This window comes from Verticillium nonalfalfae, assembly GCF_003724135.2.
Source record: "Verticillium nonalfalfae strain VnAa140/NRRL 66861 chromosome Unknown scaffold_57, whole genome shotgun sequence".
Lineage (NCBI taxonomy): Eukaryota > Fungi > Ascomycota > Sordariomycetes > Glomerellales > Plectosphaerellaceae > Verticillium > Verticillium nonalfalfae.
This window is the reverse complement of record NW_021167282.1, coordinates 1-25002: the sequence shown is the minus strand read 5'-3', so window position 1 is coordinate 25002 and position 25002 is coordinate 1. Positions and strand designations below refer to the sequence as shown.

The 25002-nt window shown below is 57.3% G+C and overlaps 9 protein-coding genes across 9 annotated transcripts; 5 read left to right on the top strand and 4 right to left on the bottom strand.

Moving 5' to 3' along the window:
• Positions 1–811: 811 nt before the first annotated feature.
• On the top strand, positions 812–2543 carry D7B24_007241 (uncharacterized protein; the record flags this gene model as incomplete). The annotated part of the gene is made up of 2 exons (XM_028641354.1): positions 812–819; positions 875–2543. 2 exons carry the CDS (start codon positions 812–814, stop codon positions 2541–2543), a joined length of 1677 nt encoding a protein of 558 aa, XP_028494564.1.
• A 1517-nt stretch (positions 2544–4060) lies between these two features.
• Positions 4061–4465, top strand: D7B24_007240 (uncharacterized protein; the record flags this gene model as incomplete). Its single annotated transcript, XM_028641353.1, has 1 exon — positions 4061–4465. The coding sequence occupies one exon, from the start codon at positions 4061–4063 to the stop codon at positions 4463–4465; it is 405 nt and encodes a 134-aa protein (XP_028494563.1).
• Positions 4466–4789: 324 nt separating this feature from the next.
• On the bottom strand, positions 4790–5524 carry D7B24_007239 (uncharacterized protein; the record flags this gene model as incomplete). The annotated part of the gene is made up of 1 exon (XM_028641352.1): positions 4790–5524. One exon carries the CDS (start codon positions 5522–5524, stop codon positions 4790–4792), a length of 735 nt encoding a protein of 244 aa, XP_028494562.1.
• Positions 5525–7774: 2250 nt separating this feature from the next.
• Positions 7775–8541, top strand: D7B24_007238 (uncharacterized protein; the record flags this gene model as incomplete). Its single annotated transcript, XM_028641351.1, has 2 exons — positions 7775–7850; positions 7913–8541. 2 exons carry the CDS (start codon positions 7775–7777, stop codon positions 8539–8541), a joined length of 705 nt encoding a protein of 234 aa, XP_028494561.1.
• Positions 8542–9356: 815 nt separating this feature from the next.
• Positions 9357–12089, bottom strand: D7B24_007237 (uncharacterized protein; the record flags this gene model as incomplete). The annotated part of the gene is made up of 4 exons (XM_028641350.1): positions 9357–10451; positions 10502–11331; positions 11389–11466; positions 11606–12089. The coding sequence occupies 4 exons, from the start codon at positions 12087–12089 to the stop codon at positions 9357–9359; spliced, it is 2487 nt and encodes an 828-aa protein (XP_028494560.1).
• A 1768-nt stretch (positions 12090–13857) lies between these two features.
• On the top strand, positions 13858–15651 carry D7B24_007236 (uncharacterized protein; the record flags this gene model as incomplete). Its single annotated transcript, XM_028641349.1, has 1 exon — positions 13858–15651. The coding sequence occupies one exon, from the start codon at positions 13858–13860 to the stop codon at positions 15649–15651; it is 1794 nt and encodes a 597-aa protein (XP_028494559.1).
• Positions 15652–17382: 1731 nt separating this feature from the next.
• On the bottom strand, positions 17383–19245 carry D7B24_007235 (uncharacterized protein; the record flags this gene model as incomplete). The annotated part of the gene is made up of 1 exon (XM_028641348.1): positions 17383–19245. The coding sequence occupies one exon, from the start codon at positions 19243–19245 to the stop codon at positions 17383–17385; it is 1863 nt and encodes a 620-aa protein (XP_028494558.1).
• A 1590-nt stretch (positions 19246–20835) lies between these two features.
• D7B24_007234 (uncharacterized protein) lies at positions 20836–21669 on the top strand (the record flags this gene model as incomplete). Its single annotated transcript, XM_028641347.1, has 1 exon — positions 20836–21669. The coding sequence occupies one exon, from the start codon at positions 20836–20838 to the stop codon at positions 21667–21669; it is 834 nt and encodes a 277-aa protein (XP_028494557.1).
• A 570-nt stretch (positions 21670–22239) lies between these two features.
• On the bottom strand, positions 22240–24117 carry D7B24_007233 (uncharacterized protein; the record flags this gene model as incomplete). The annotated part of the gene is made up of 2 exons (XM_028641346.1): positions 22240–22359; positions 22441–24117. The coding sequence occupies 2 exons, from the start codon at positions 24115–24117 to the stop codon at positions 22240–22242; spliced, it is 1797 nt and encodes a 598-aa protein (XP_028494556.1).
• Positions 24118–25002: the final 885 nt, after the last annotated feature.

Here is a 25002-nt window from a genome sequence, read left to right as displayed (position 1 = left end):
CGAGTCTGCACTGTATTCGGGCGTGCCTTCCCGCTGCACAGCACAGTCCGCCATGTCTACTCCCATCGTCAAACCTCCACGTCCATTCTCCTCCATTCTCCCACATGCCACTATCAAACCCATCAACCGCTCCGCCATCCCATCCCTCAACCGCCCTGCAAGCCTCTCGCCCTGTCTCCCTCATCCTCTCCCGATCGAAAAGAACCCGTCGTGTTTCAGATGCACACCCCGGCTCCAAGCCCTGTCGTGTCTCATGGTCGAGACCCAGACGCAGGCCCAGCCTGAGCCCGATGCGGTCATTGTCTTCAGTCGAACAGCCCTTTCTCTGCCGACATGGCACCAAAAGGCAAAAGACACGGAGCCTGCGGCAACCCTGTCCACCGTGGGAACGAACCGTGGACCCCAGAGCAGAGGCCCGCCGCCGACCCTTTCGCGCCGCATCACCATCCATTGGGCTCCAGTCGTCCTGCCATCATAAAGGACCTCGCAGCCCCCTCCTTCTCTTCCTCACGACCACTCGTCTCATCAGCACTCCTCGACCTTCCAGCATTGCCCCTCGTCTTCCCTCTCTTTCCCAATCGCTTTCCTTCCTTGTTTCCTTGTGTATCCAAAAAAGACATAGATCTCAACGGTCGTCCTGGACGCGGCCGGCCTCTGCTTCACGGCACTCACCCTGTCCGCCCCTCACTCTCAACAACCTCTCAAACTCGAGAGCAACTCGACACGACGCAGGAGCTGGTCTCCCTCTTCGCAGCCTTCCCAACCACTAATATTGTCCTCTGTCTGTGACAGATCCCCGCCACCCGCAACCATGTCCACGTACGAGCTCCTCATACACGTCTCAAGGAGGGGCCCTCTCACTAACACGAAGCAGTCTGGCAGCCGACATGGCCTTTGATTTCGCCTATCCCTCGTGCGAGATCCCCGCCAACTTCTCCTTCGACCCTTCTCTCCTCGACATCCCCTTCAATGCTGGCCATGGTCGCTCCAGCTCCCGCGGCTCCGTCTACTCCATGGCCTCCAATGCCGACTCCATCGCCGACACGGCCAGCACCCGCATGAGCACCCCCAGCCGTGCCTCGCCGCCGGTCCACCACCGCGGGCCCATCCTGCTGCCCAAGATCCGCTCCCAGGACCAGGCCCTCGCCCAGTCCCCCGCCAAGCGCCAGAAGACGGCCTCACCGCCGGCTCGTGCCATGCCCAAGCGTGCTTCTGCCTCCGCCGCCTTCCGCCCTTCCCATGCTCGCAGCTTCACCAACCCCGAGACTATCTCGTGGGGCATGCCCTTCTACCCTCAGGCTGACGACATGAATACTTCGCTGCTCTGTTCGCCTGTTGCCTTTGCCGAAGATGACGAGTTTGACTTTTCTTCCCGCCGTGCTTCCACCTGCAACCTCGATGACACGGCCATTGAAAAGTTTGGCTTCCCGACGTATCGCCAGATGCCATCATACATCCAGGCGCCGCTTCCTGCACCTGTTCAGCAGCAGCAGCAGCAGCAGCCGCCAGTGGATGCGTTCAACTTTGCCTCCTACGTGCCTCGGGCCCCCTCCCCTCTGAGTGTGTCGTCAACACCCGACCCTGTGGCCACGACGACTCTTCACGAGTATCTCACAGCTTCCAACCCGGCGCCCTCCCTGGTCCGCACTGTTTCCTTCCCCATGCGCGATCCCCAAGCCAAGAACTTCTGGTGGGACGTTCGTCAAGTCCGCCCTTGGTCGTCCTTCAATTTGGAGACCATCCTGTCTCTGCCTGGCGCGGCAACACTTCTTCATTGCCCCGTCCCCGCGCCCCTGCTGCCCATGCCGGCTGCTGCTGCCCGCCACCCTGAGACGGAGTCGGCGCTTCACGCTATCTACGCAGCTCACTACCTCCCCCGCCTCAACGCGGCGCTCGCCCTCTCCTCGACGACGCCTCTGAGCCTCTCTCTGGCCCCCAAGACGTCAGCGACCAGCGCCAACGCCGAGCCACTTTTCCTTGCGACTTGCTCCACAGACGCCACCTCCGCCGCCGCCATCTTTGGCGGCAACCCCACCGCCCGCGCCGTCGGTCTCGTCCGCGCTTTCGACCGCTTCAACACGGGCATGCGCTCTGCCGGTCCCGTCGCCCGCGTCGAGTACCTCCGCGGCCTCGCCGCCATCCACCACGCCATGCGCGCCCACGGCACCCGCTACGGCTTCATCATGACCGAGATTGAGCTCGTCATCGTGCGTAACGGCAACGAGCGCACGCCCCACTTTGGCTTCCTCGAGGTCTGTGCCGTGCCGCTCGCCGGCGGTGATGGCGAGAGTGACCTGACGGCCTGCCTCGCGCTCTGGGGCCTTTGCGTCATGGCTGGTGATGCTGCTGGTGCCTGGAAGGCTGAAATTGGGGCTCCGGCCGAGGGCACGAGACGCAAGGCCCTTGCGAGGGACTCGTGGATGCCGACGCCGCAGCTGGCAGAGAAGAGAGAGGCCAAGAGGGCGAGAGGATGGGTCTGGCCTGAGGATGCTGTGGGCAGGAAGGAACTGGGCAAGAGGGGAGTTCGTTACGGAGGTGTTTAGGCCAGAAGGTGACGCGAAAGCATAATTGGCGCGGCTGGATCCGTGCTCGCTGGTGGATACGTTTTGTAATGAGAAACGTGGGATGACTGATGATCATGGTTTTGATGATCATTGAAATGTGGTATCTTGGATAGTCTTCGTCGTAATCACAAGCGTTCATTTCATCAACCTTCGAGTATTAACGTGTATTTCATGGAAGGTAGCATCTCATTTCCTACCTTGAATCTTGTCGGCCGGTGACGCATGATGCTCGGCGATGCCAGTCTCCTTGTAGGGCACTTCATAGCATCAAAGCGGGTTGATGAACAGAATGAAGAGGTCTTTTGCAGGTCGGTTCCGCAGTTCATCGCCGGGTATAGATTAGAAGGCTACCTGTAGCTCGATGTTTATGCCTTGGCGGTTATGTACATGAAAAGCTTCCTGAGCCTTCTGTTCCGCAGCGCTCCCAAATGTCTCTTCCACAGATTGAGCATGAGCAGCCTTGCGGAGCGGAAAGTAGGCCGATTTCGTGGCCAGTCAATCGTTCAGTTCGCCTCTGCGCTTTTCAGCGTCTCGTCTGCCCCGTCTTTAGCTGGAGCTGCCGAGTCACAGGACCCATGCTAACCCGAATGAAGCAACAGAGCCAGCCAATGCAGCTTTTGCTGTAACAGCGCCGATTTTCATTGCAATGCGAGGATGTGAAATGAACCTGAATTGGGGCATTGCCGTCAAAAGAACTTTGGCCATGTTCGACTCCATTCGGTGGCATGATTGCTGCAGCACATCCCTGGAGCGGGATCGGCGGCCGCTGGTCGGTTACGCCCAGCCGCATCATGGACCGCATTTTCGAATCTTACAGCCTCGTTCGCGGGTAAATGAGAGCTGTCGAAAGGCGTTCGACCCATCTTGAAAGCCACTCAGCCAGACATGAGCAGCAAGGATGCCCCGATCCTTCAGCTCCGCAGATCGGGTCAGCAGATAATTGCTTACTCGGTCGAATGCGGCCGTTGACGAGATGATAATGACCGGAACATTCATACGCGGACACGCGATGAGTGTGAGACCGGCGAATCGTGATTCAGCCGCTTGGCTGACGGCATGTTGTGATCGTTGCGGCTGTCTACCCCCCCCTATGCCCCCCGTATCTCTTCCGTTCGCGGCCAGGCCGCAGCGGACGGTGCTGAACTCTGTCTCCACGAGGGGGCACGCGATGGATTACTTGGCCTATGGGACGATGCAACTTCGTTGTGATCCTGCCGGCCAGTCGGGCCTTATGTTGCCTTCCCCCGCATGTCAGCCGGCCACTTACTGGTGCTCACGCCTCTGGTCAAGATGATCTTTGTCTTTGGTTGGCCAATTGAGCGCCGACTCACATACTCTCTGGGGCAAGGGAACCCCCGAACCAACTCGCGTATTGTCACGTACCAAGTGTTTGAGAACGGATTGTGTAGGGAACTATACGAGATGAACATGCTTGGTCTTCTTGATTCGAGAACAACATGCTTGGTCCCCGGGCGAGAGAATGGTATAAAGACAACATGGTGTCCCGATCTTCGACACCACTTTTCGATGACCCTCACACACGACCTCTCATAAGACTAGCCATCAACATCAACATCTTCACACAAACTTTGCTAAATCTCACTCAATCAACCGGAAACATGCTTTCTTTCAAGACCCTCGCTGTCCTGGCCGCCGTCGCCCTGGGTGCCGTCGCCCGCCCTGCTGACATGGCGGCCCGTGACGAAGCCCCCGCCACCACCCCGTCTACCGAGAAGATCACCTTTGCCATGGCTGCTCCCGGACTCGAGGCCGGTGTGCAGTGCGGCCCCAACAAGTGCGGCGCCGGCCTCGTCTGCTGCAACGAGAGCTGCGGTATCTGCAGCGCCCCTCGTGGTGTTTGCATCACCCTCTGGTGTGGCGAGCCTATCCTTTCCGTTTAAGGGCGGAAGGGTGATGTTGTGCTAGGATTTTGAGAGGCTCGTGGTTTGATAACCGGGTTGGGCTGGAGTTGGACGCTGAAGCTGTAGGAGGTTGGATCAGTTGCACTGGGTATCTTGTTTTAGCTCCCCTCGTCAACTCGTCAATAGACTTGGGGTTTGACAAAGAAAGTGTTCTCAGAGAAGATTGAGTGGGTAGTCCCCTTTGTGAATTGCATGCATGTGTTGCAGAACTTCACTTACAGAAATCATGCTTGTTGTGCCATTGTGTCGCGAGACGTGTCGTACGATTATGAGCCGCGGGGCCCTGCGATGTTCAATGCCGATCTAGAACATCTCTACATCCATATCAAGTTCTGTTTCTCGTGTGTACTCCGTCATGACTTGGTTGAGTACTCGGATCCACCACGGCTGACTTCGCGAACCGAACAATGCTTTCCTGTATTCCCACCATTCCGGCCAGTACCCGGCCATCTCCCAGTCCAAAATACCGGTGATCTTTCCAGTTGATGCGTCCACGAGGATGTTCTCCCACGAAAGATCTGCATGGGCGAATCGTATCTCGTACGTATCGGGGAATTGCGCCCTGTACTTCGCGAATGTTCCGGGACGTGGTGATTGTTTGACAGGGGCGACGAGGAAGTCGTGAAAGGAAGCAACGGAAGCAAAAGGCCCGCACGTATGCATATTGCTCAGTCGATGGTCAAAGGCCGCGCCCCCTGAAACGGATCCGATGACCCCGGCACCAGCGGGACGAAGGTGATGGAGCTGTTCCAGGTACGACCTGAGTTGCCTGATTGTTTCTGAACGTGCGTCGTCGTCCATCTCAGGCCACGCCGTGCCGAGTTGAGATCCTGGCAATCGTTCCATGAGAATCCAGCATTTGTCTTCATTAGAGTGATCATCAAAATAAACTTCGAGGATCGTAGGGACAGGGACGGAGGTCTCGCGCTGGACGAAGGTCATGGCTTCCACTTCCCTGCGAAGTCGCACCGCGTCGCCCCATTTGCGGACCGTATCGGGGCCTTCAAATGTTATTCGGCTAGGGAGCTGGACTGCCATGGCAAATTGATATCACAGATCGAATGAATGACTCCTTCCGGATGTGTTGCGCTGCTAGTTGGATAATCAGGGTGGTGAGTAGAATGTTGCAGCTTGAACTGCCTGGTGGTGGGGTTGAGGATCCCACCCAACTGGGCAGCGGTCTACGCACGTGTGCCCTTGAGACTTCCCTCGCATCGCCGTTGTGGGACCAGTGAAGGATCGTTGCTATAGCCGCTTTGAAACACCAAACACAGCATGACCTTTGGGATCTTCGCATTTTTGTGGTGAGGGCTCTGACTGCAGATCAGCGACGACAAGACGGCGATTCACACGAAAACGCAAGCTAAGCTGCCAATCAGCTAATGTGAAATAAGGCCCCTCTTCCATTTGCACCCTGAAGAAATAGATCTTGCCGACAAACTTCACGAACAACTAGGGTCCATATTTGCGTAGCTCGGGAGGCTCACATTGGAATATCTTAAGCTCCCCGTTATTGGAAGTACATGGACTATGAACTGACTGAGTTGTCACAAGACACCTCTAGTGACCTGTTATACTGGCCATGCTAACGTGGTTCACGACATCGGTTTTGTCTCGAAGCAGATATACCAACTTGGTGACAGCTATTTCTGACTCCAGGATTTAAGGTCCCACTGACACTAGCCTTGATGTTAATTGTGGTACCTGTCAAGTTAGTCAATATTCCTGTTCAAATAGCCTCCACCGTCACGCAAGGGATGGCTTCAATGCTATACCGGGCTCGATCCTCTGAATACCTAGTTTTGGGACCTCCCGCAATTCATGACTGTTTGGCACAAGATAGAGGTTGAGGATCCCTGCTACTGTATCGTTCTTCTGGACTGCTTTGCCGGCTGAGCTTGCGCTTCTCAAGTTCGAAATTGAAGAAAGGTTTACGCGCCACTACGAAAGGGCATTCTCTACATCTTGAAGGAGGACTCATCTACAGATTGTATCGATGGGGCCGAGACCGTCAGCGCAGTTGTATCAGAAAGACTAGGAGGTTTTTCGTCTGAAGCCGCCATGTCATGTTGAGTTGTGCGTGTGGTCTTCATTCCCCCCGACAATAGTCATCGCGCCAGGCGGGTACTTCATTCAGTTTATCCTGTGATATCTTGGGTGATGATGATATTGTTTCACGCAAGGAAACCTTGATATGAGCCAGAAGACGAAAGCGCTGGCGACCTTCGCGACTATGCTATGTACACGGTGATTCCAGCATTCCCTGCTCCCGTTAGAGTTTGCCGCTGACGGAGGCAGGATGCACTCCTGTGACGGCCATGACTGGTCACTGCTGTAAGAGAAGACGAGACGATAAGACCCCCGAAACAATCCGACAGGTCAACTCTATGTGACTGTCGCTCTTCACCGATCTCGTTTTGAGCAGGAATTCGAGTTGTGCAAGGAAGTAGGCAGCTTTGCGTCTTGAAGAATGCCTATCCCCGCGATCAAGGCAACCAACGTTCATTCATCAGACATCACCTAGACATTTTGATGAGAATACCCAATCTGCCAGCCGCGTCGCTCCAACACGAGCCCGGAGTATTGCAAAATATAGACCAGTAAGGCGGCCCGTTCCTGATCCTCTTCGGCCCGTGGGTCCACCTGTCTCATCCACACCCCGAGCTCTGACCCTCCCTCTGCCCCGGCACAATGGCCTGCGACAGCTCAGGGGAGGAATCTCAACAAGACATGTGCGATACGAGACCAAGACCGTGCAGATTGAAGTGCTACCTGGTCTAGCAACTGCTGTTGGGGTCAGAAGCTCCGATGACCCTGGTGTTGTGGTGTACATGAAGTCCATCATAGCCTTACCTACCCTTCGTGCACCAATGATTCGAGTCCTTCGTGTTGCGCGGCTCGGCATCGCAACATTGAATGATGAGTGCCGAGACAAACCGCCGGGATTCCGAGAGACAGGTCGCTCTCATCGGCATGTAGGTTCTGGTCACGCCCCCTCGTACGTCGCTACCGTAATTGGCGTAATCTACGTGCCAGTCGTTTTGCGTCGCAGCAAAGACGCCCTGCCTCATTGCTTCTGCAGTACCAGGTATGACGTTCAGTGCGGCCGAGAGTAATGCTTTGCTCTGGTTCGGATACGTCGTCACGATGGATATATAATGCCCCATTCATGCTACTCTGGGTTGGTAGTTTGGTCATCAACCGCCTTTCGAAATCCACGCCTCAGCCCGACTACCAGATCGTCACCGACATTCGCACGTACACAATCGCAGACAGCCGTTCTTCAACATGAAGGTCTCCGCCATTCTCGCAGCCTCTGTCGCCTCTCTGGCCATCGCTGCCCCCTTGACCGAGGGCAACCTAGGTAAGCTCCAACATCAAAATCACGCTCCGCGTCACACAGCTGCTAACGACAGGCGGCGCCAGGGCTCGAAAACGTCGGCATTGACAGCGCCGAGAAGGTGCAGCTCACGGATCTTCAGGCCCAACTATTCACCTGCATCAGCAACCCCGAATGCATCAAGAAGCTCCAGCAAGGCGCCCTCTCGTCTCCCACGGCTCCCCTCGGCAAGACCAAGAGGCAGGAGGTGGACGACTTTCAGAAGTTTCAGGACAAGCTGTTGACTTGCAGCAACAACCCTGCCTGCGCGAAGAAGCTCGACAAGCTCAAGATCCCGGGCCAGGTCCTGGAGCCCGAGAGCACGAAGGAGATCTTGGACAACATCGGAAACGTGCAGACGTGCCTTGCCACGGCCAAGTGCCGCAAGGACCTGTTTGAGCAAATCGACAAGCTGATCGATGGCGCCGAGAAGAGCAAGAGGCAAAACATTCCCCTTGATCTCGCGTCCGTGACCTCTTGCCTCGCCAAGCCGGAGTGCGCCACGAAGCTCATCGGCCGCCAGGGTGCCCAGGCCGCCGCCGCCGCTGGAGAGATGACGAAGAGGCAGGTCGATCCGATTGGTCTCGAGGCAGTGATGGCTTGTCTTCAGGACCCGGTGTGCACCGACGACCTCATGTCCCGTATCGACCTCCCCCGTATCGAGGGGCCTAACTAGTGATCTCGGCCTGGGAAGTTGGATGTCTTGACGAGAAGTGTGGCGGCGATACTCGCTCCGGACCTCGGAAACAGTAAGCCCTTTGTCCTATCCTCTCTAGCTCAGTGTCTCATGACCAAAGTTGCACAATATCAGTGTGCGATAGCTGATCGTTTAGTGTTAAATCTGTTCAGCTTTGCAGTGAAGGGGCCCAAGATGCGTAGCAGATGCACTTCCAGAGTTTGGCTCTTGGAAAAGAACCGGTCGGGAGGGAGGGTGCAATTGTGGAAGAGTGTGTCACCAAAAAAAACCATCGTAGGCAATAGTGGAGGAGTCACAGCCCTTATTTTACATTGTACCCGCCCTTCAATTCAAAAAGACGCAAATATTTGTTAGTTGATCATGTATCCGTTAGCGATATGATACTTGTCATTCACAGTGCAGACTGGTGTCCAGCAGAGGACCACCGTTCATGGCAGCAAACCTAGACATCAGCGCCAATGATTACACATATACACATGATCGTCGCACGAAAAGTCTCGTGAGCTTTCCCTCGTTGACAAACTGGTCGCTGAGTTGTCGTTGAGTAGCTGTCAATGAGTAGCATCGATGTCTGACAACGCATGTCTGCCCGAATCCACACCCAAGTCTCTGAGATATGATGCCAATGGTATCGATAAGACTGATTGGTCATGTAAATGCTCAATTGCTCTGTATGCTGCACGAGAAGAAAGGGTATCGAACAAAGGCACCTCGTCGCTGAACACGCTCTCATAGCCTTATTCCACCTAGAAAGCCTCGCCAAGTCGTGTGCTCATGTCTCGTAAAACACGTATCTACCGGGTATCCTCAGCTCCATTAACAACCCGCAGAGCCCTCCTCGGCCCCATGACGACGGAGAAGAAACTCGGCTCCTGCCCCTCCAACAGGGCCTCTGTGCTCGAGATGCTGTCGCGATCAGTCTGCGCCCCGCGGCTCGTCCCGTCGCCCGTGCGTCCGCTTCTGACATCCTCGCTCTTGCGCGCAAATCCGCCCGCCGCGCTGCTGCTCCCTCCAGCCGTGGTTCCGCTGTTCGAGCCGGGCGTGAGCTCGTCCGGCATCCACTTGGGTTCCTTGCCTGGACCGACCCAGCCGAAGCTCTCATCGCTCGCGGTGCTCGTGTCGCGGTTGTGGCCGCGGCCCGATCGGCCACGGCCCAGGAGGCCGCCGAACGCTCCGCCGCCGAGTCCAAATGACGCGTTCGAGGCCCCATGGTAACGGTTCGCCACGGCGAGGTGCTGCTTGTAGGCGGCGACCTGGCGGCGGTACAGCCACGCGCACCAGCCGAGGTACGCGGCCAGCAGGGCAAAGATGCCTGCAATAATGCCGGCGGCAATGAGTCCAGCGTTCGAGTTACCCCCACCGTCGTCTCCGCTATTGTCGCCCTCGCTGGGCGTGTTGGCGCTGCCGCCTGTGGCACCCGGAGCAGGTTGCGTAATAGTTGCCGTGGCGCCGCTCTCGGTGATCGTGAAGACGGGAGGCTTGCCTGTTGCGAAAGGTCCATCAGTGGCCGGTCCGCTGGAGGGCGTGGTGAGAGTCGCGCTGCCGTCCGCGTTGCCACCAATAACCTTCTGAACGGGCTCGGGGACGCGGTAGCCCCATGAGTTGGCCAGGACCAAATTGTCCGAGCTTATGTCGGCATCGTGATCGCCGGCGTTGAATTTATCGGCCCACTGCAGAGAGGAGGCGTTGAAGACATAGATGCCGGGCGAGTCACATGAAATATCTTCGCCGACATAGCCACCGACGAGAATCATCTGACCGTCGCGCATTGTACACGTGTGGCCTGCTCGAGGGGCGGGGACGGAGGACGAGTCGCCATTGTCGACACGGATCCAGTGGAAGGCGGGAATGGTTAGGATGTACATGTCGTTGTATTGGGTTTGATTGTCCTGGTGCTGTTAGTATCCTTGGTCTATGGTCAAGTCACTGCGATACTCACAGTAGCCAGATCCTGACCTCCAAAGAGGTAGATCTGAAAGCTGGACGCGTCCGGCGCGCTGGCCACGACGGCACATGGATTGACTCGAACTGGCGGCTTATCACCAGAAGTCTCCTGTTTGTACCACTCGGAGGTCTCAATATCATACACATCCAGCTTTTCCATGTTCTCAGTGAGTTGTTCGTTGGCACCCCCGCCGAGGCCGATCAAAACACCGCGCTTGCCCCAGCCGGGCACGAAGATGAGGACGGCATCGGCCCGCTCGGGAAAGTTTTCGCCCCCCTGGGTGCCGCCCTCGGTGATGTTTCGGTAGGTGCCGCCTTCGCCAGCGCCGGAGCTGTGCAACGTGTCGACGCCAGTGTTGGCGAAACCAGGGTGCGTCCATTCGAGCAGACTGCTGAGGAAGAGACGGGCAATCTGAATCGACCAGCCGCGGGTCGTAGCCACGTCCAGATGGCCTCCAAAATACCAGCTCAGCCCAAGCTCAGGAACAGACAGACCAGCACCTTCGGCGGCTCGCTGGACGGGAATGTCGCTCTGCGTCGAGTAGTTGCCCGCCGACGTGCGAGGGTCGTCAAAGCTGGACCATTCCTTGTTCTTGATGTCGTATCGCCACAGTGCCATTGGGTCGGGTGTCGCATACTGAGGCTCGCCGCTGCCATCGTCGACGTTGTCGGCAAATTGTCCGCCGTAGAGATACAAGTTATCGTAGTCCTGCCAGAGGTAGCCGAGAGAGACGGCTGGGGGTCCATCAGGGATCTCAAGCCCAGTCAGTTTCGGCTCGTCAATGCCCCAGGAATTTTGCAAGTCCAGCGTCAGAAAGTTCTTGTCTACGATATGGTCAGCGGAGATGAATAGGCAGGCTTGTATGGTGTGGCGTGTCTTACTCCACGTGTTGAACTCCTGATCACCGCGAGTTTTGGCCTGCCCGCCATATATGTACAGCGTTCCATTGATTTGAGCGGCTGGTCATGTCAGTCTAGGATGGCATATATGACACGGGACACTTGCCTTGATGCGCCCATCGGGTGCAGACATCAGTTGGGCTGGTCTGTCTGGTCTGAATGACGCCGGCCTCAACGCCGACCTCAATTTTCTTCGAACCACTGCGATAATTGAAAGCGGGAAAGACAACGGCAATGAGGAGTGCAATGACGGTGAATCGCTGCAGACTGGAAACCGAGGACGGAGGTGCCGTCGCCACCGCCTTGATGCGAGGCCTCTTGTAGCCGGCTGCTAGCTTGGTATACCACGATCGGCGGCGTTCCGGACGTGAGGATTGCTGGTCCTCGTGTTTGGTTTCGTTGTCTTCGTCGCGACCGTCCTCATTTTCGTCGTGCGACTGCCCACCGGTATCACGGTCACTTTGCCGGCCAGCATCATGCACGTCGTCGTCTCGCTGTCGCTTCGTCGGCAGCGATGTGATGGCACCGAATTCTCTTTCGCTGACGAGGGAGGCTTTCCGGTCGGCCCTCGGCGAGGTCGGACCCGCTTGCGAGCCGTCATCGCTTAGGTCGTCATCAAGCCCGACCTCCTTGAACACGGACTGGCGGCCCTTGTTTATGTTGCCAACCATGGAGGCCGGCATGATGGAAGCTTCGCGTAGGCGATCAGAGGTCAGTTGGGAATTGAATCTCGGTCGCGAGGTGTGAAAGCTCGGAGACGAAGGCCCTGGGCTATGTGGTGAGGGTGATGATGGTAGGAGCCCTGCGAACGACATGGCGGCGGCGGGCAGATACGAAAGGCGTTCCCGGCAGAGCGGGCGCTGGGGTGCACTGAGGTGCGCTGACGTCGACCTCGCAGAAGGGAACAGGCTGGAGGAGCAGCAGGCAGGTCTGCAGTGCAGGACGGCCTATGATGTCGCAATACTGGGGGAGGTGAGGAGAAGGGGGCGAATGCGGTAGGGGTTGTCACACAGTCTGGGGGCGTCTGTGGTCTTAGTTTGGCGGGAGCAATGTCGTATCAAAGAAATCTCCGAGAGGATACGAGATGAAGAGGAGGGGGGAGGAGCTGGAGTATAAGGTGGACAGCCAGAATTAACGACCATCACGACAATAAAGCGAGCAAAATGTGAAAAAGACACCAGGTGCCAGGAAACGGGAGAAGAGGCGATCCATTTAGGGGAAATCGCCAGGTCGCGGACAACTTTGTCCAGCAAGGCCCGACCAGAAGACACCAAACCAGGGTCCTTCAAACAGTCAAGATCTCCCCAGACCAGCACATTGCCGACCAGTTTCCGCAGCTCTAGGGAACTGGGGATGGGTGAGAACACAGGGCTTGGTATCGGCCAAGAAAGGACGGACGCTTGTTCGCCGATGCCAGGGTGAGGTGGCCAAGGAGGACCAAGGAAGCCTCTCACTTCACCCATTTCTGAGGGCCGGCGTCGGGAAGCTTGGTCCCGATTGGGGGGGCTCGCCAGGGAGGCAAGACCGGAGCAAAAGTTGGCAATGTGACACGGGGAGGGGCCGTCAGGGGACAGACGGTCAAGGCTCGACGGCTGTACCCATCGCGGCGACATGGGTGGAAGCTCTGAATGGGACTGGATCCATCCAGGAACGGCATCGGGATGTTCATGATGATTGGCCCGTTGGCCGACAGGGAAGCCCAGGCAATGACCTCACCCGTTTGCCCGTCATTCGTCTGTGTGGTCGATGGTGGTGCGCCGCACGCGACATTGCTGCAACAGGATTGGTGTCGCCGCGCTGGCACGACGCGATACGACGTTGTTTTGAGTGGCTATCGAATGACTGGCCGTCGCCAGCTGGAGGATCATACCGGGTTCGAGCGAATCCTGATGATGATGATGATGATGGTTGTGGTGGTGTTGGTGATGGGGAAGGAAATGAAGAGCAGAAGAAGTGGAAGTCGGCAGAACGCTATGTGACGTCAGCCTCGATACTTGATCAGATATCGCTTCTGAGCCACAAGCCAGCCTCAGACGAGCCACAGACCAGCCTCAGGCTTCAGCCACTCAACTCGGGATGCTTTGCCTCGAAGCATCTGTGCCGCCGGTTCTTCTTCTTCGAAGAATTATGCCGCCTGGGGACAGTTCACGGACTCATTCCTGCATCGTCGTTCAGGATACACGTCGTAAGGCTTCTGACTGGCCCGAAGATACTGCGGCAACCACCGGACCGACGAGGCTGTGCGTGACACCCTGCATATGCACAACCCAGCGCCAACCCAGCATGACCCCTCTTTCTGCTGTCTCCATCGTGAGAGAAGGTGCCCCATGGCGTAGCTGACAGCTTCATCCCAACGTCCACCCTGCACAGCTACATAGCACATCCTAGGGTACCGCTCCACATTCGATGACTGCCCTATCGTACAGAGTGGCCTCATGGTGAACGAGAAACATGCGGCTTATCAACACAACAACCTTTGAATTCAAGGAATTTTTCAGCGGAATCCCACCCTACGCCATTCTTTCTCACACCTGGGGCACGGAAGATGGCAGCGAAGTCACGTTCAGGCAGTGGCTGGAGCGCAACGCGAGCCCCATCACCTCCGCAGGCCTTGCCAAGATCCTGAAGAGCTGCGAGATTGCCGCCGCCGAAGGCCTCCAGTACGTCTGGGTCGACACGTGCTGCATCGACAAATCCAGTAGCGCCGAGCTTACGGAGGCCATCAACTCCATGTTCATGTGGTATCATCGCGCCCACGTCTGCTACGTGTACCTCGAAGACTTATCATCCTTTCCCGCGGCATACGACGGCCAGATTGACACGTGGAAACGCTGTCGCTGGTTCACGCGAGGATGGACGCTGCAAGAGCTCATCGCCCCCAAAGATGTCCGGTTCTACGACAACGCCTGGCGCACCATCGGGACCAAGCTACGACTCAGACGTCAGCTGGAAGATGTCACCAGCATCGACTCCCGTGTTCTGGACGGTCGCACACCGCTGGGGGTCATTTGCGTTGCGGAGAAGATGTCGTGGGCAGCCCGCCGGACGACGACGCGTAAGGAGGACGTGGCCTACTGTCTTCTCGGGCTCTTCGGCGTCAACATGCCGCTCCTGTACGGCGAGGAAGACAACGCGTTTCTGCGGTTGCAGGAGCATATTATCCAAAAGACGAATGATCTCAGCATTTTTACTTGGTCTCCTTCGTGCCCGGTCGCTCGTCGCGAGGTCGACGTCGCGCGGGGCTGTCTCGCCGAGAGCCCCGCGGACTTTGCTTCCTGCAACTCCATGTCAAGGAGGGACACGTTTGGGATGATGGAGCCCGAATTTGTCATGACCAACAAGGGTATCCGGCTAGAGACGTCCAGGGACTTGGTCTACACAACAGTCTCGCCCGTGGCTGGCGAAACCCGCACATCGTACATCTTGCGTCTTGGCTGCTACTCTGGCCTGCAGAACGCCGTCGAGATTGTGGTTCCGCTGCAGAAATGGGGCCGCGACATCTTCGCCAGAGATCCGTCTCGTCCCAACACGTTCAACAAAGTCGACTATGTGGAGAAGCCTGCCTTTGAAAAAAGACAGACCATCTACCTGATTGTATCCTTGCCAGCCTTTACCTCCATACGCCAGAGCCAGACCCTCCTTCCATTGTTCCAACGAGCTGCCTCCTGCATGGCAGTGCTGCACATCGAGCCCATCGCGTGCCCAGGCGTCATGGCGTACGTCTACAACAGGTGGCCCTCTAATCACTTTGACGCCGAGCGGAATCTTTTCATGGCGCCCGTGGGCATGCTCGGAAAGCAGTGGACGGCGTGCCGTTTTCATGTGTCGCCCGCGGACTTCAGCGACGCTGGATCGCTGGGTGATGAGTACGTCAGGCTTCCCGCGGTGTTCTATCTCGTGGTTATCTGGAGCATTCGGTCTTCGCCTACAAACGATGAGGACTTTTCCTACCTTCTCCTCGAGCGTCCAGCGTGGGAACAAGATTTCGAGACCGATGCCATTTCTGAACTCCTGACCGAAGTGGCAGACAATTTCAAAAGCTCATACAACTTGCAGAAGGCCCTCGCTATACACACTGACGCAGGGAGAGACTGGAATAGGCCATTAACTATCGTGAGAACCGTCGGCAGACGAACGCAGCCTCTATCAATAGATTGTTCCAGGCGAGTCGAATACGACTCTAGGGTCTGTCTAGGGCCCATTTGGCGTGTAAGCATCAACTTTGAAGCAGAGGAAAGTCACTAGACTATGATGATACCAAATGAGGCATCTTTACGGTGGAACACGAGAGCGAGGTCAGGAATAGAGTAAAGGGGTCCTTTGCAACGGCACCATAGTAGATTGATGGCCATAAGATACCAGTGTGAGTAGACCAAGCCCTCTGGTTACAATGTTTGCGCATCCACAAATGTAAATGTATGTATACTGGGAACATAAGACCTCTTCAAGTGCTCTCCCTACCTTCAAGTGTGACCTAAGACAAGAAAAGGCTATGAAGTGTCGTTCAGACCGATGGGAAAATGTGACATCCGGCCACTCAAAGCTTCTTAGAGTCGCTAGTGAAGGCACCGAATCGTACCACAGAAGATGACGGATCTAGCGTCACAGTGGGTGTCGGAATCTCATCTGACAATGACAGACTCCATCTTCAACCAGCTTGATGTCCTGCTTACCTTGTCCACATTCAAAGCAGCCAAGCTCTGCTCCGAACACCTCGGAATCATTTCTTTCTTTCTAGTTCCATCAATTACGCCTGGAGGCATCTTGGCGTAAATCTTAAATGTGGCACCAAGGTCCTCATATCCTAGAGATGTTTCAATCCGCCATTTTCCTTGGAAGATCGGCGTTTGCTAGAATAGTACGCAAGCAACAACATGGGTAGCTAACAGAAAACGCCCGTTAAATTTGAACGTACATAGCTCTTGGCATTATCAAATACGCTGACATTGTACTTGCGCATCACAAGGATCTTGTCCTGTGTTACTTCATCCTCCGAGCGGGAGCCCAGGTATGCGTCCCCAACAGCCAAGCTGACTGGGACATTCTTCGATGTTACATACGTGGGGGCTGTTAACTTTCCGGTCTAAGGAGCATTTAGAAGCTTATAGATATCGAGGTGGAATGTTCTGCGAAGGCTCATTTCAGCTTTCACCTGCTGTTTGCTGGATGGAACGGTCTTTCCTGCTAAGCAGATGGAAGTAATCCGGATTCTTTATGAGCAGTGCAAGTTCGAAAAAGTCGGGCTCTCATATCTCGCCAAAGAGCCTACCATCAAGCGGCACAATAATATCAAGTCCAAGGGATTCGTCGTTCTACTAAGTTCTCGGGAAGCTACGGCATCGCTGTTTGTGGCAACGAAACCATTTTCTTCCCTCCGTTGCGAGAACTCGGCATCTCGATTCAGGCTTACTCACCCATCGACGATGGCCTACCAGCCAAGGCGCCGGAGCCATCGCGGCGGCCAAGGCAAGCTAAGACCCGACAACTCTGATTGAAGGATGCATCAGGATTTGTAGAAAAAGCTACAGAGTCTACTAAACTCGTGGCTGGCCCAGGAGTTAGCAGATTTGATTTGGCTTACTGGTGGCAGAAGTGTCATTCTGCTCGTGATGGAAGCCAGGGCGACGAAATGTTGGTAGGGGCTATCAGCAGTGAGCAGCTGGAACAAAGTCTGCTCGTGCTTGAGAAGGGCCCTCGTGAGCCATGAGCCGTCGAGAGATCGACAACCTCGTGAACATAATCAAAGCGGATGCTCCAGTTAGGACCCTCGAAGTCGTTCGCAAGATTATCCGGGAGTCATCTTAGTGGTAATTTACCCAAGAGGGTTTTCACATATAGGATCGGCGGGCAAGAAGACAAGTCAATGCGTTCAAGCAGCAGTCGAACCAATACGCGGCCTGCGTTGTGAGTACTCGATAAGCGCTCACGAGCATATTCCTCGCAAACTCATCATTAGCTTTCATGGAAGATCTATCCTCATTCCTTGACCCGCGTGCTCAGCTTCACCGCCATCCGACCGTCCCTACCACGAGTTGCCGGTACCATGACCACCCGCGTCTCAAGGCCCATGCCAACACGAACCTCGCCCGGGGAGAACTGCGATGTGGAAAATCCCGGCTTGCTCACTGGCTTGCGTTGGATGTTGTTCAAATACTGCAGTCGATGCCTCTCACTTTCGGCCGCTTCCTGTCCGCCCCGGTATCCCGACAGCAAAAGCCACTCCGAATCTGTAAAGTCTTGCGAGGATAGGCCTCTCCACCCCTTCGTCCTGATGGCCTCTTCAATGACAGCAGCGACGATCAAGGCATTCAAAATGGCAATGGCAATGATGTAGGCCCTCTGTCCGATGACGAGCGTCTCCACGGTGACGTCGACCTCTCGCTCCTCGGTGAAATTCCCAACCATGACCTGCGCCGCGCCGTAGGCCGCCAGCATGGAATCCGCCATGGCAGTCATGGAGTTCTCGAGCCCCCTCAGCGTGGCAAACTCCTCCGTCGCCGCGCCATTGGCGTTGTACGAGATGTTCCACGCCCGGATGCTCGAGAGGAACGCGTTGCCGAGGACTGACTCGTAAAAGTTAGTCAGGTCGTTCGAGATGAGCTCAAACTGGCGCACGACGGTGCGCGTGATGTTGCGCTGCGGGTCAAAGTCGTCAGTCTCGTCCAGAGGCGTGACGGTGATGTTGCGGCCCGCGAGCGCCACCGAGACGTTGAAGAGGCGCGGCGTGAAGTCGACGGTGCACTGCGTCGCGTTGAGGGCGCGGTAGCTCTCGCCGGCGGCGATGCCGACGTACCGCCGAATCGAGTCGTCGCTGTAGGTGACCGAGGCGGCGACGATGGCGTCGGGGCTGTGGCCGACGTACTCAGAATACTGGCGCGAGCCGGTGCTGTCTGGCAGGTAGCCCTCGACGGCGAAGATGCGACTGGGAAACTCGCGGCCGATCCTGAGAGCCGTGCTCCTGTTGTAGATGCACTCGACGTCGGCGCTGTAGCCGCGCTCGGTGTATCGGTAGCCTGTGGCGAAGGAGATGTTGGAGACGGCCGAGTCCTTGAGACCAACGGCCGAGCCGACGCCGTAGGAGCGGCCTTCGTAGATGTACTGGGTGTTGTCAATCTTGGGGTGCCGCCGAGTCGAGTTGTCGGGCGTGGTGGCAGATGACCCAATGACAATGAGGTTGCCGAGGAGCTTGGTACCGACGGAGTAGGTGAAGTGGCCCTCTTTGGCCATGTCTGAGGGACCCGACTGATTGATCTCGGAAGGGTATTCCTTAATGTGGGTGATGTTGTCGTAGGAAGGGAGAAGGACGGTCTGTTTGACGATGGTACTGCTCTCCACGGGAGTGATGGCGCCGACCCAGACGGCCGAAGAGATGAGGCTGAGAACAGACATGCCGAGAACCGGAAGCATATAGCGCGGAGGACCCTTCCAGTTGACTCTCTGTGTACTCGTGTTGATCATGGCCCGCAGGCTGTGCGTCGTGAAGCTCGTGCCGCTGAAGAAGGCGAGACTGACGCCATACTGAACGAGGTACGCCACGGCCGAGGCATGGATGAGACCCAGGAGAACGGCGATGATCTGGATACCGGACTGCAGAGCGGCTCTGTTGATTCGTATTGAAAGGAACCAGAATTCGTACCAAGTATCGTTGATGAGCCAGCTCTGGACGTGGGCGACGACAAGAACAGAACTCAGTGTCGTTGTGATCAGCAAGGTGCCAAAGACAGACCACTTTGCCAGCAGTCCAGCCTGCTTCGGCGCGGAAACCACCTGTCTTGGTACTACACCTGGTGCCCGGAGCTCATATTCGTTGGATTCAGCGCCAGAGATGGGCGAGTACATGGCGCAGACGGCTCAAAGCTCGACGACAAAAGAAAAAATTGTTGCATTGATGAAATGATGAAAAGGATTGTTTGGCTCCGCGTCTCGTCTTTGGATGCCATGAGAGGATCGGCATACATTTACCAGGACGGATCAGAACGACCTCGAATGGCCTGCGCCCACCTTACCACGGCCGACGAGGGTCCTGAAGTCTAGACTCAGGAAGAGATGGAGACTCGCCTTCGAGCTTGTTTCGTGTTATGCGGTTGGCTCTGGTCGGCGAATCATAAAGCTTCATTTGGCGCTCACAGCCTGGTCGCTTGGCCTGTTGGGGGCCGCGCGCTACTCTGTCACCATCTACCGACCTACCCGCACGATACACGGCACAGAGACGGGACTGGCGGCCGGGACGGTTCAGGATTTTTCTTTTGAGATTCGATCTGCTGAAGAGTGGGGGTTTATTTCCAGGTGCTCAGCTGGATAAGCTATTCCTGGCACCTCCGACCACCACTGCGCCATAGAAGTGCAGGGTATAACATCCTTTCTGGGGGGCGTGCAGCTTAATTCGGCCTTGTCGTCTACTTTAGTACAGTTCCCCGTAACACTGCAGTGTCACGACTCATTTGCTGAGGGGAGCAGTTCCCGACCTTTCTTGCGATGTTGAGCCGAATCAGGTTTCTGGTGTCACCAGAGGACAAATTGGCAACTTGAAGGCTGGATCAGAGGCAATAGGATGGTGGCTGCTTTTTGTATTGAATATAGCATGAGAGTCCTCGAAAGATTGGAAATCCTTCGCTCGGCGAGCAACCAACTGTGTGGTCGGTTTGCCGTCAAACTCATGCCTGGCAAGAGGCCCAGTAGAAACCAGCATGCTGCGATCGACCACACCAAACATATAATGCCTATCTATTCCTCTCACAGACCGGACTGACCTGAGGAGCGGACTGGTCTCCCTCATCGTGAGTAGGAGAAAAATTGCTGAGTTGCACATGTCGTACTCATCGACGAGATCACATGTATTGAGCTGCTGGTATATCTGCAACTGTTCCAGGAGCCTGCACTAGCTTTCGAATCTCATGATATATGCTTTTGAACTCATAATCCTCGGTTATTCAGGCCCCGAGGACGCTGGTGTGGAAAGACTCAGCGAACCCTGAGCTCGGGTACTGTATGACGGACATTGCACCTGCCATAATTCAGTGGTAGACTGGATGCCGTCAGAACCGCCGTAGAATTCATCCACACGTTGGGTTCTGAACAATAGACTTCGTCATTCATGGGCAAAGAAAATGGGTGAATAAAGGATTGTTGTTCGGGTTTTGGCCCTTCCCCAAGCACAACCCTCTTATTCTTGTGAAAGTCTCGGACAACGGCCAAGGACGGAGGATACACCGGCCAAGTGTATGCGTTGTCAGATACCAACAGAATCATCTTACATCACGAGTGACACTCTGATACAACACAATTGTGGGCGAATGCCGAGTCTGGGTATATATGCGTTGGCCACCACGATGGTTTCCCAATCCGTCACTAACAGACACAATCGCATACATCCATTCACCTTGACAGACGCAAGAAACGTCAGCTTCTCACCCTGGAAGCAGATCCAATATGGTCCGAGTTGCCCTCCTTCTATTCCTCACCAGCCAGGCCGCGGCCCACGGCTACATCAAGACCTTCACCCTCGACGGCACAGACCACGAGGGCTTCCGCAACTGGAATCCGGACCCCTCCCCCTCGGCGATCGGCTGGCCCTTTACGACACCAGACGAAGGGCCGGAGCTCGACCCTACAAGCCCAGACATGATCTGCCGCCGCGGCGCCACCCCTGCCGCGAACCACGGCACCGTCACCGCAGGCTCTACCATGCTCATCCACTGGACATCAGCCGACCCCGTCCTCAGCCCCGAAGGGTGGGCGCACTCGGGCCCGACGCTGACGTACCTAGCTCCCTGCCACGGTAGCTGCGCCGAGGTCGACAAAAGCACGCTGCGGTGGACCAAGATCCAGGAAAGCGGCCTCGTCTCAGGCCCGGCCAACGCAGAAGGCCTCTGGGCGTCGGACGTGCTGCGCGCCAACGGCGGCGTCATGGAAGCGGTGGTGCCGCCAGACATTGCGCCGGGAAACTACGTGGTGCGCTCGGAGATGATCGCGCTGCATCGATCGCATCTTGGCGAGCCGGAGTTTTACCCACAGTGTGGCAACGTTCAAGTTGTGGGTGATGGGCGCGATACTCTCGCCGGACGAGGTGTCAGCGCCCAGGCCCTGTACAGCAGGCAAGACGAGCAGTTGTACGCATACTCATTGCATGAGCCTACACTGGAAACAGCATGGCCTTTGCCGGGGCCGAAGCTCTATGCTGGACAGGGATGGAACGAGACGGTGCCTGGACCAGTTCATACTGACAACTGTCATGGGAGGCGCCTTGTTACATTGACGTCGTAAGTATAACGACTAGGGTAAGTTACACAAAAGAGACTAGAAAATAAGAAGCCTTCAAGCGAGAACGAATTTCATTAAGGGACGAATCCCAGTGCTGCTGTGCAATGCTTGTGTGGTAACCAGTAGCATTTGTGGAGCTGCCTTGTAATTAATCTTTCATGTCAGAAGTATGATAGGTCGATAGTATAATGTGGTAGTCGGCCACAGGTATTTGTCGTGGGATGGCAACGTTCTGCTGCCGACGAACGTATCTGCGTCCTTTCCAGGACGACCAAGTTTCTATTCCTCCCCTGTAGATGCGAGGTCCCATCGTGGACAAAGCCTCGCTTGTGACCGAGACTCGATCCAAGCTCCAAGACTACCCAAGTTGATCCGCACAGCATCCCCCGGATCAGCGGCGCGGACAGCAGGCGGACAGCGGGCCGAGCGACGATCACGTATTCGTCTCCACTGCCGTATCTTCGATCCATAGCATCGAGTCCACCCCGGTTGCCCAATACAGCAGCACAGGCCGTCGTTCCTGATGTCCATGTAGTGTGTTCAGTCAGGGCAAAGTCAAATCGAGCCAACCCTTCAGCTCGGCATTCGCAAAGGGTGGGCCTCGGTGTTGAGCACAAACTCATCCAAGCTGATAACATTGGGCGGCGAGAAGACGAGGTAGAAGTACTTGAGCGTCTCAGCCAGCCAAAAGCTCTGTTTTCGCATCGTCAGTCCACTCGCACATTCACACCGTTCGGCACGAACAGGTCCGGGGGGGGGGGGGGGGGCGCTCACCTCCATGTAATCCTCCCGCACCAGCTCGCCCTGCGGCACCGTGACGTCCTTGACAGACCCGTGGCCGAAGGCGGCGGCCGGCCCGTTGGCGACGGCCTCGAACATGGCCCACGCCGTGTCCTGCAGCGCCGCGTCGCCGGTGACGCGGTAGCTGACGAAGACGCTCTCGATGGCCTCGGGCCGGAGGATGTAGCGCGGGTCCTTGGCCGTCGTGAACCCGCGCGGCAGCTCGCCCTTCCACGCCGTCGGGGTGCCGGCGTCGCGCCGCGCCGCGTCCGCCCACAGCGCCTCGTCCCACGCGCACGCGGCCCGCGTCGGGCACGGCACCATGTCGAAGCGCTCCGGCATGATGCCCGACGCGAAGGCGCCGTAGGCGTAGGCGCACCCGCGCGCGAGCCGCACCCCCGTCTCGACGGCCGCCGGCATCCGCAGCAGGCGTCCGGCGAGGGCGAAGGTGCCGCCGAGGAAGCAGGCGAGGTGCTCGCTCTCGGTGCCCCGCGTCACGGCGCCGTCGGGACTGACGCGCGCGGCGGCCGCGATGAGAATGTCGGCCTGGTCCGGCACCATGGGGCGGAAGAAGAGCGCGTCGTCGGCCGCCTGGACGAACCGCCGCGTCATGCCGGCGTACATGGCCTCGTCGGCGCCGAGCAGCGCGTGCATCTTGGGCAGGTACTCGAACAGCGAGTCGCCGTTGCCGCCGAGCGTGAACTCGTCCCGCGCGCTGACGTCCTTGTGCGCCATGGACACCCACATGGGCCAGAGGCCCGGCAGCCGCGTCTTCCTCTGCTGGGCCTCGAACAGGCGCATGACGCGCGTCACGGCCTCGTGGTAGCGCGCGTCGCCCGTGACCTGCGACAGGCGCGTCATCTCGAGGCTGAGGGTGCCGGGCGACGCGGCGACGACCCACGGCTCGACGGCGAGGCCCTCGCCCGTCTTGGCGCGCGCAAAGGCGAGAAAGTCCACGGGCAGGCCGTCGGGCGTGTTGAAGCCGGCGAGCAGCAGGTCGCCGAGCTCGACGGCCTTGGCCAGCAGCACGGGGCGGCCCGAGAGGTCGTGGGCCGCGAGCAGGCCGCCGAGGTAGCGGATCGTCGTCTCGAACATGTTGACGCGGCCGTGGGTCGAGGCGCCAAAGTCGATGCGGCCCACGGCGTCGACGGCCTCGTCAAACTCGACCCGCAGCCCCATGATCCAGAGCGTGTCGAGCGCATCGACGAGCGTCGCCGCCCACCCGGAGAACTGGTCCTTGCCCGTGCCCGACACGGGGTTGAGGTCGTCCTGGAGCCAGGCGTGCGCGCGGTAGCTCTGCCAGTCGCGCGCGAAGACGTCGCGGACCTTGCGCCGCCGGCTCTCGCGGAGGCGGGCGGCGGCGTGCGTCTCGTCGTCGTCGTCGGTGAAGACGTGCTGGATGCGCGGCATGTTGGCCGAGCGGCGCGTCGCCAGCGGCGGCGCCGGCGGGTCGAGGGGTGGCGGCACATGGGCGAACTGGACCGAGGACCAGTCGAAGGAGCTCTTGACGAGAGTGTGCTCTGGCGGGTCGGCGTTCATGTGATGCCGCAGGAAGGCCGCCTCGTTCTCGACCGAGGGGCTGCGTAGGAGGAAGAGGTAGAGGAGGACAAAAACAGTGACCGTCAAGACGACGTGCCGCGCTTGACGGGTGCTGCGACTCGGTGCTAACATGGTGACGCCGCAAATTCCAGCGCAGTATCACGAGTGTATCTATCCATCGCCGCGAGCTGAGCATCGGTTCCTGGGGGTATCGTGTTCCTTTTTTATGTGACGAGCCAAGACTTTCGGCCCCAGCTTCCACTACTGTTGGTGCTGGTGCAGGGTCCTTGAGTCGGTTGGTGCTTGGGGGCGGCACGGCCCCTGGAGTATCGAGCAGGGGTTTTCTGTCGGCCACCTATGAGTAGGAGGTGAGGTGTCTCCGTCTGGGCGCTTCAGCGAGGTGCATGTATGCCGCTGGCCAGGGGCCTGATCGACAGGGCGCGGCGCCTGTTGGAGGCAGGGCGGTTGGTGATGTGAGTGAATGCTGCAATAAGGTGGATTGGATTGGTGTGGCATCGTGAGTGCTATGGACAAAGAAAAGTGGGTGGTGTTACTACGGCCGCCTAGGCATACCTATAGTTGAGAGGGGCCTCGAGTTGTGCCCATTGACGTGGATGAAGTATATATATATAAACTTGGTCATTCAAGTCTCATGTCACACGACCTGGGCGCTGGCACAGGCAAAGGCATGGTTCGTTACTGGTTACTTCGCTCAATCATCGCCAACAGCCATCACATGCCGAGACCTTCACTGCCGGATCAATCATTAACGCCAAGGGGTATCAAGCCCAACCATCAGAAAGCTAGATGACAATGTCCCACGCTCGCCATGCCCCGCCCTGCCATGCCATCAATGCAACCTTGTGCCCAGCCTCCAAGCGCCTACACCAAGACGACAAGCAGCAACGCCAACAGCAACACCCCCCACCGCACCTCCAGCGACGCACCGGCATTCCCGCCAGCACCACCACCACCCCCCGGCGCTGATCCCGGCCGCGCCACCACCACCGCCAGTGC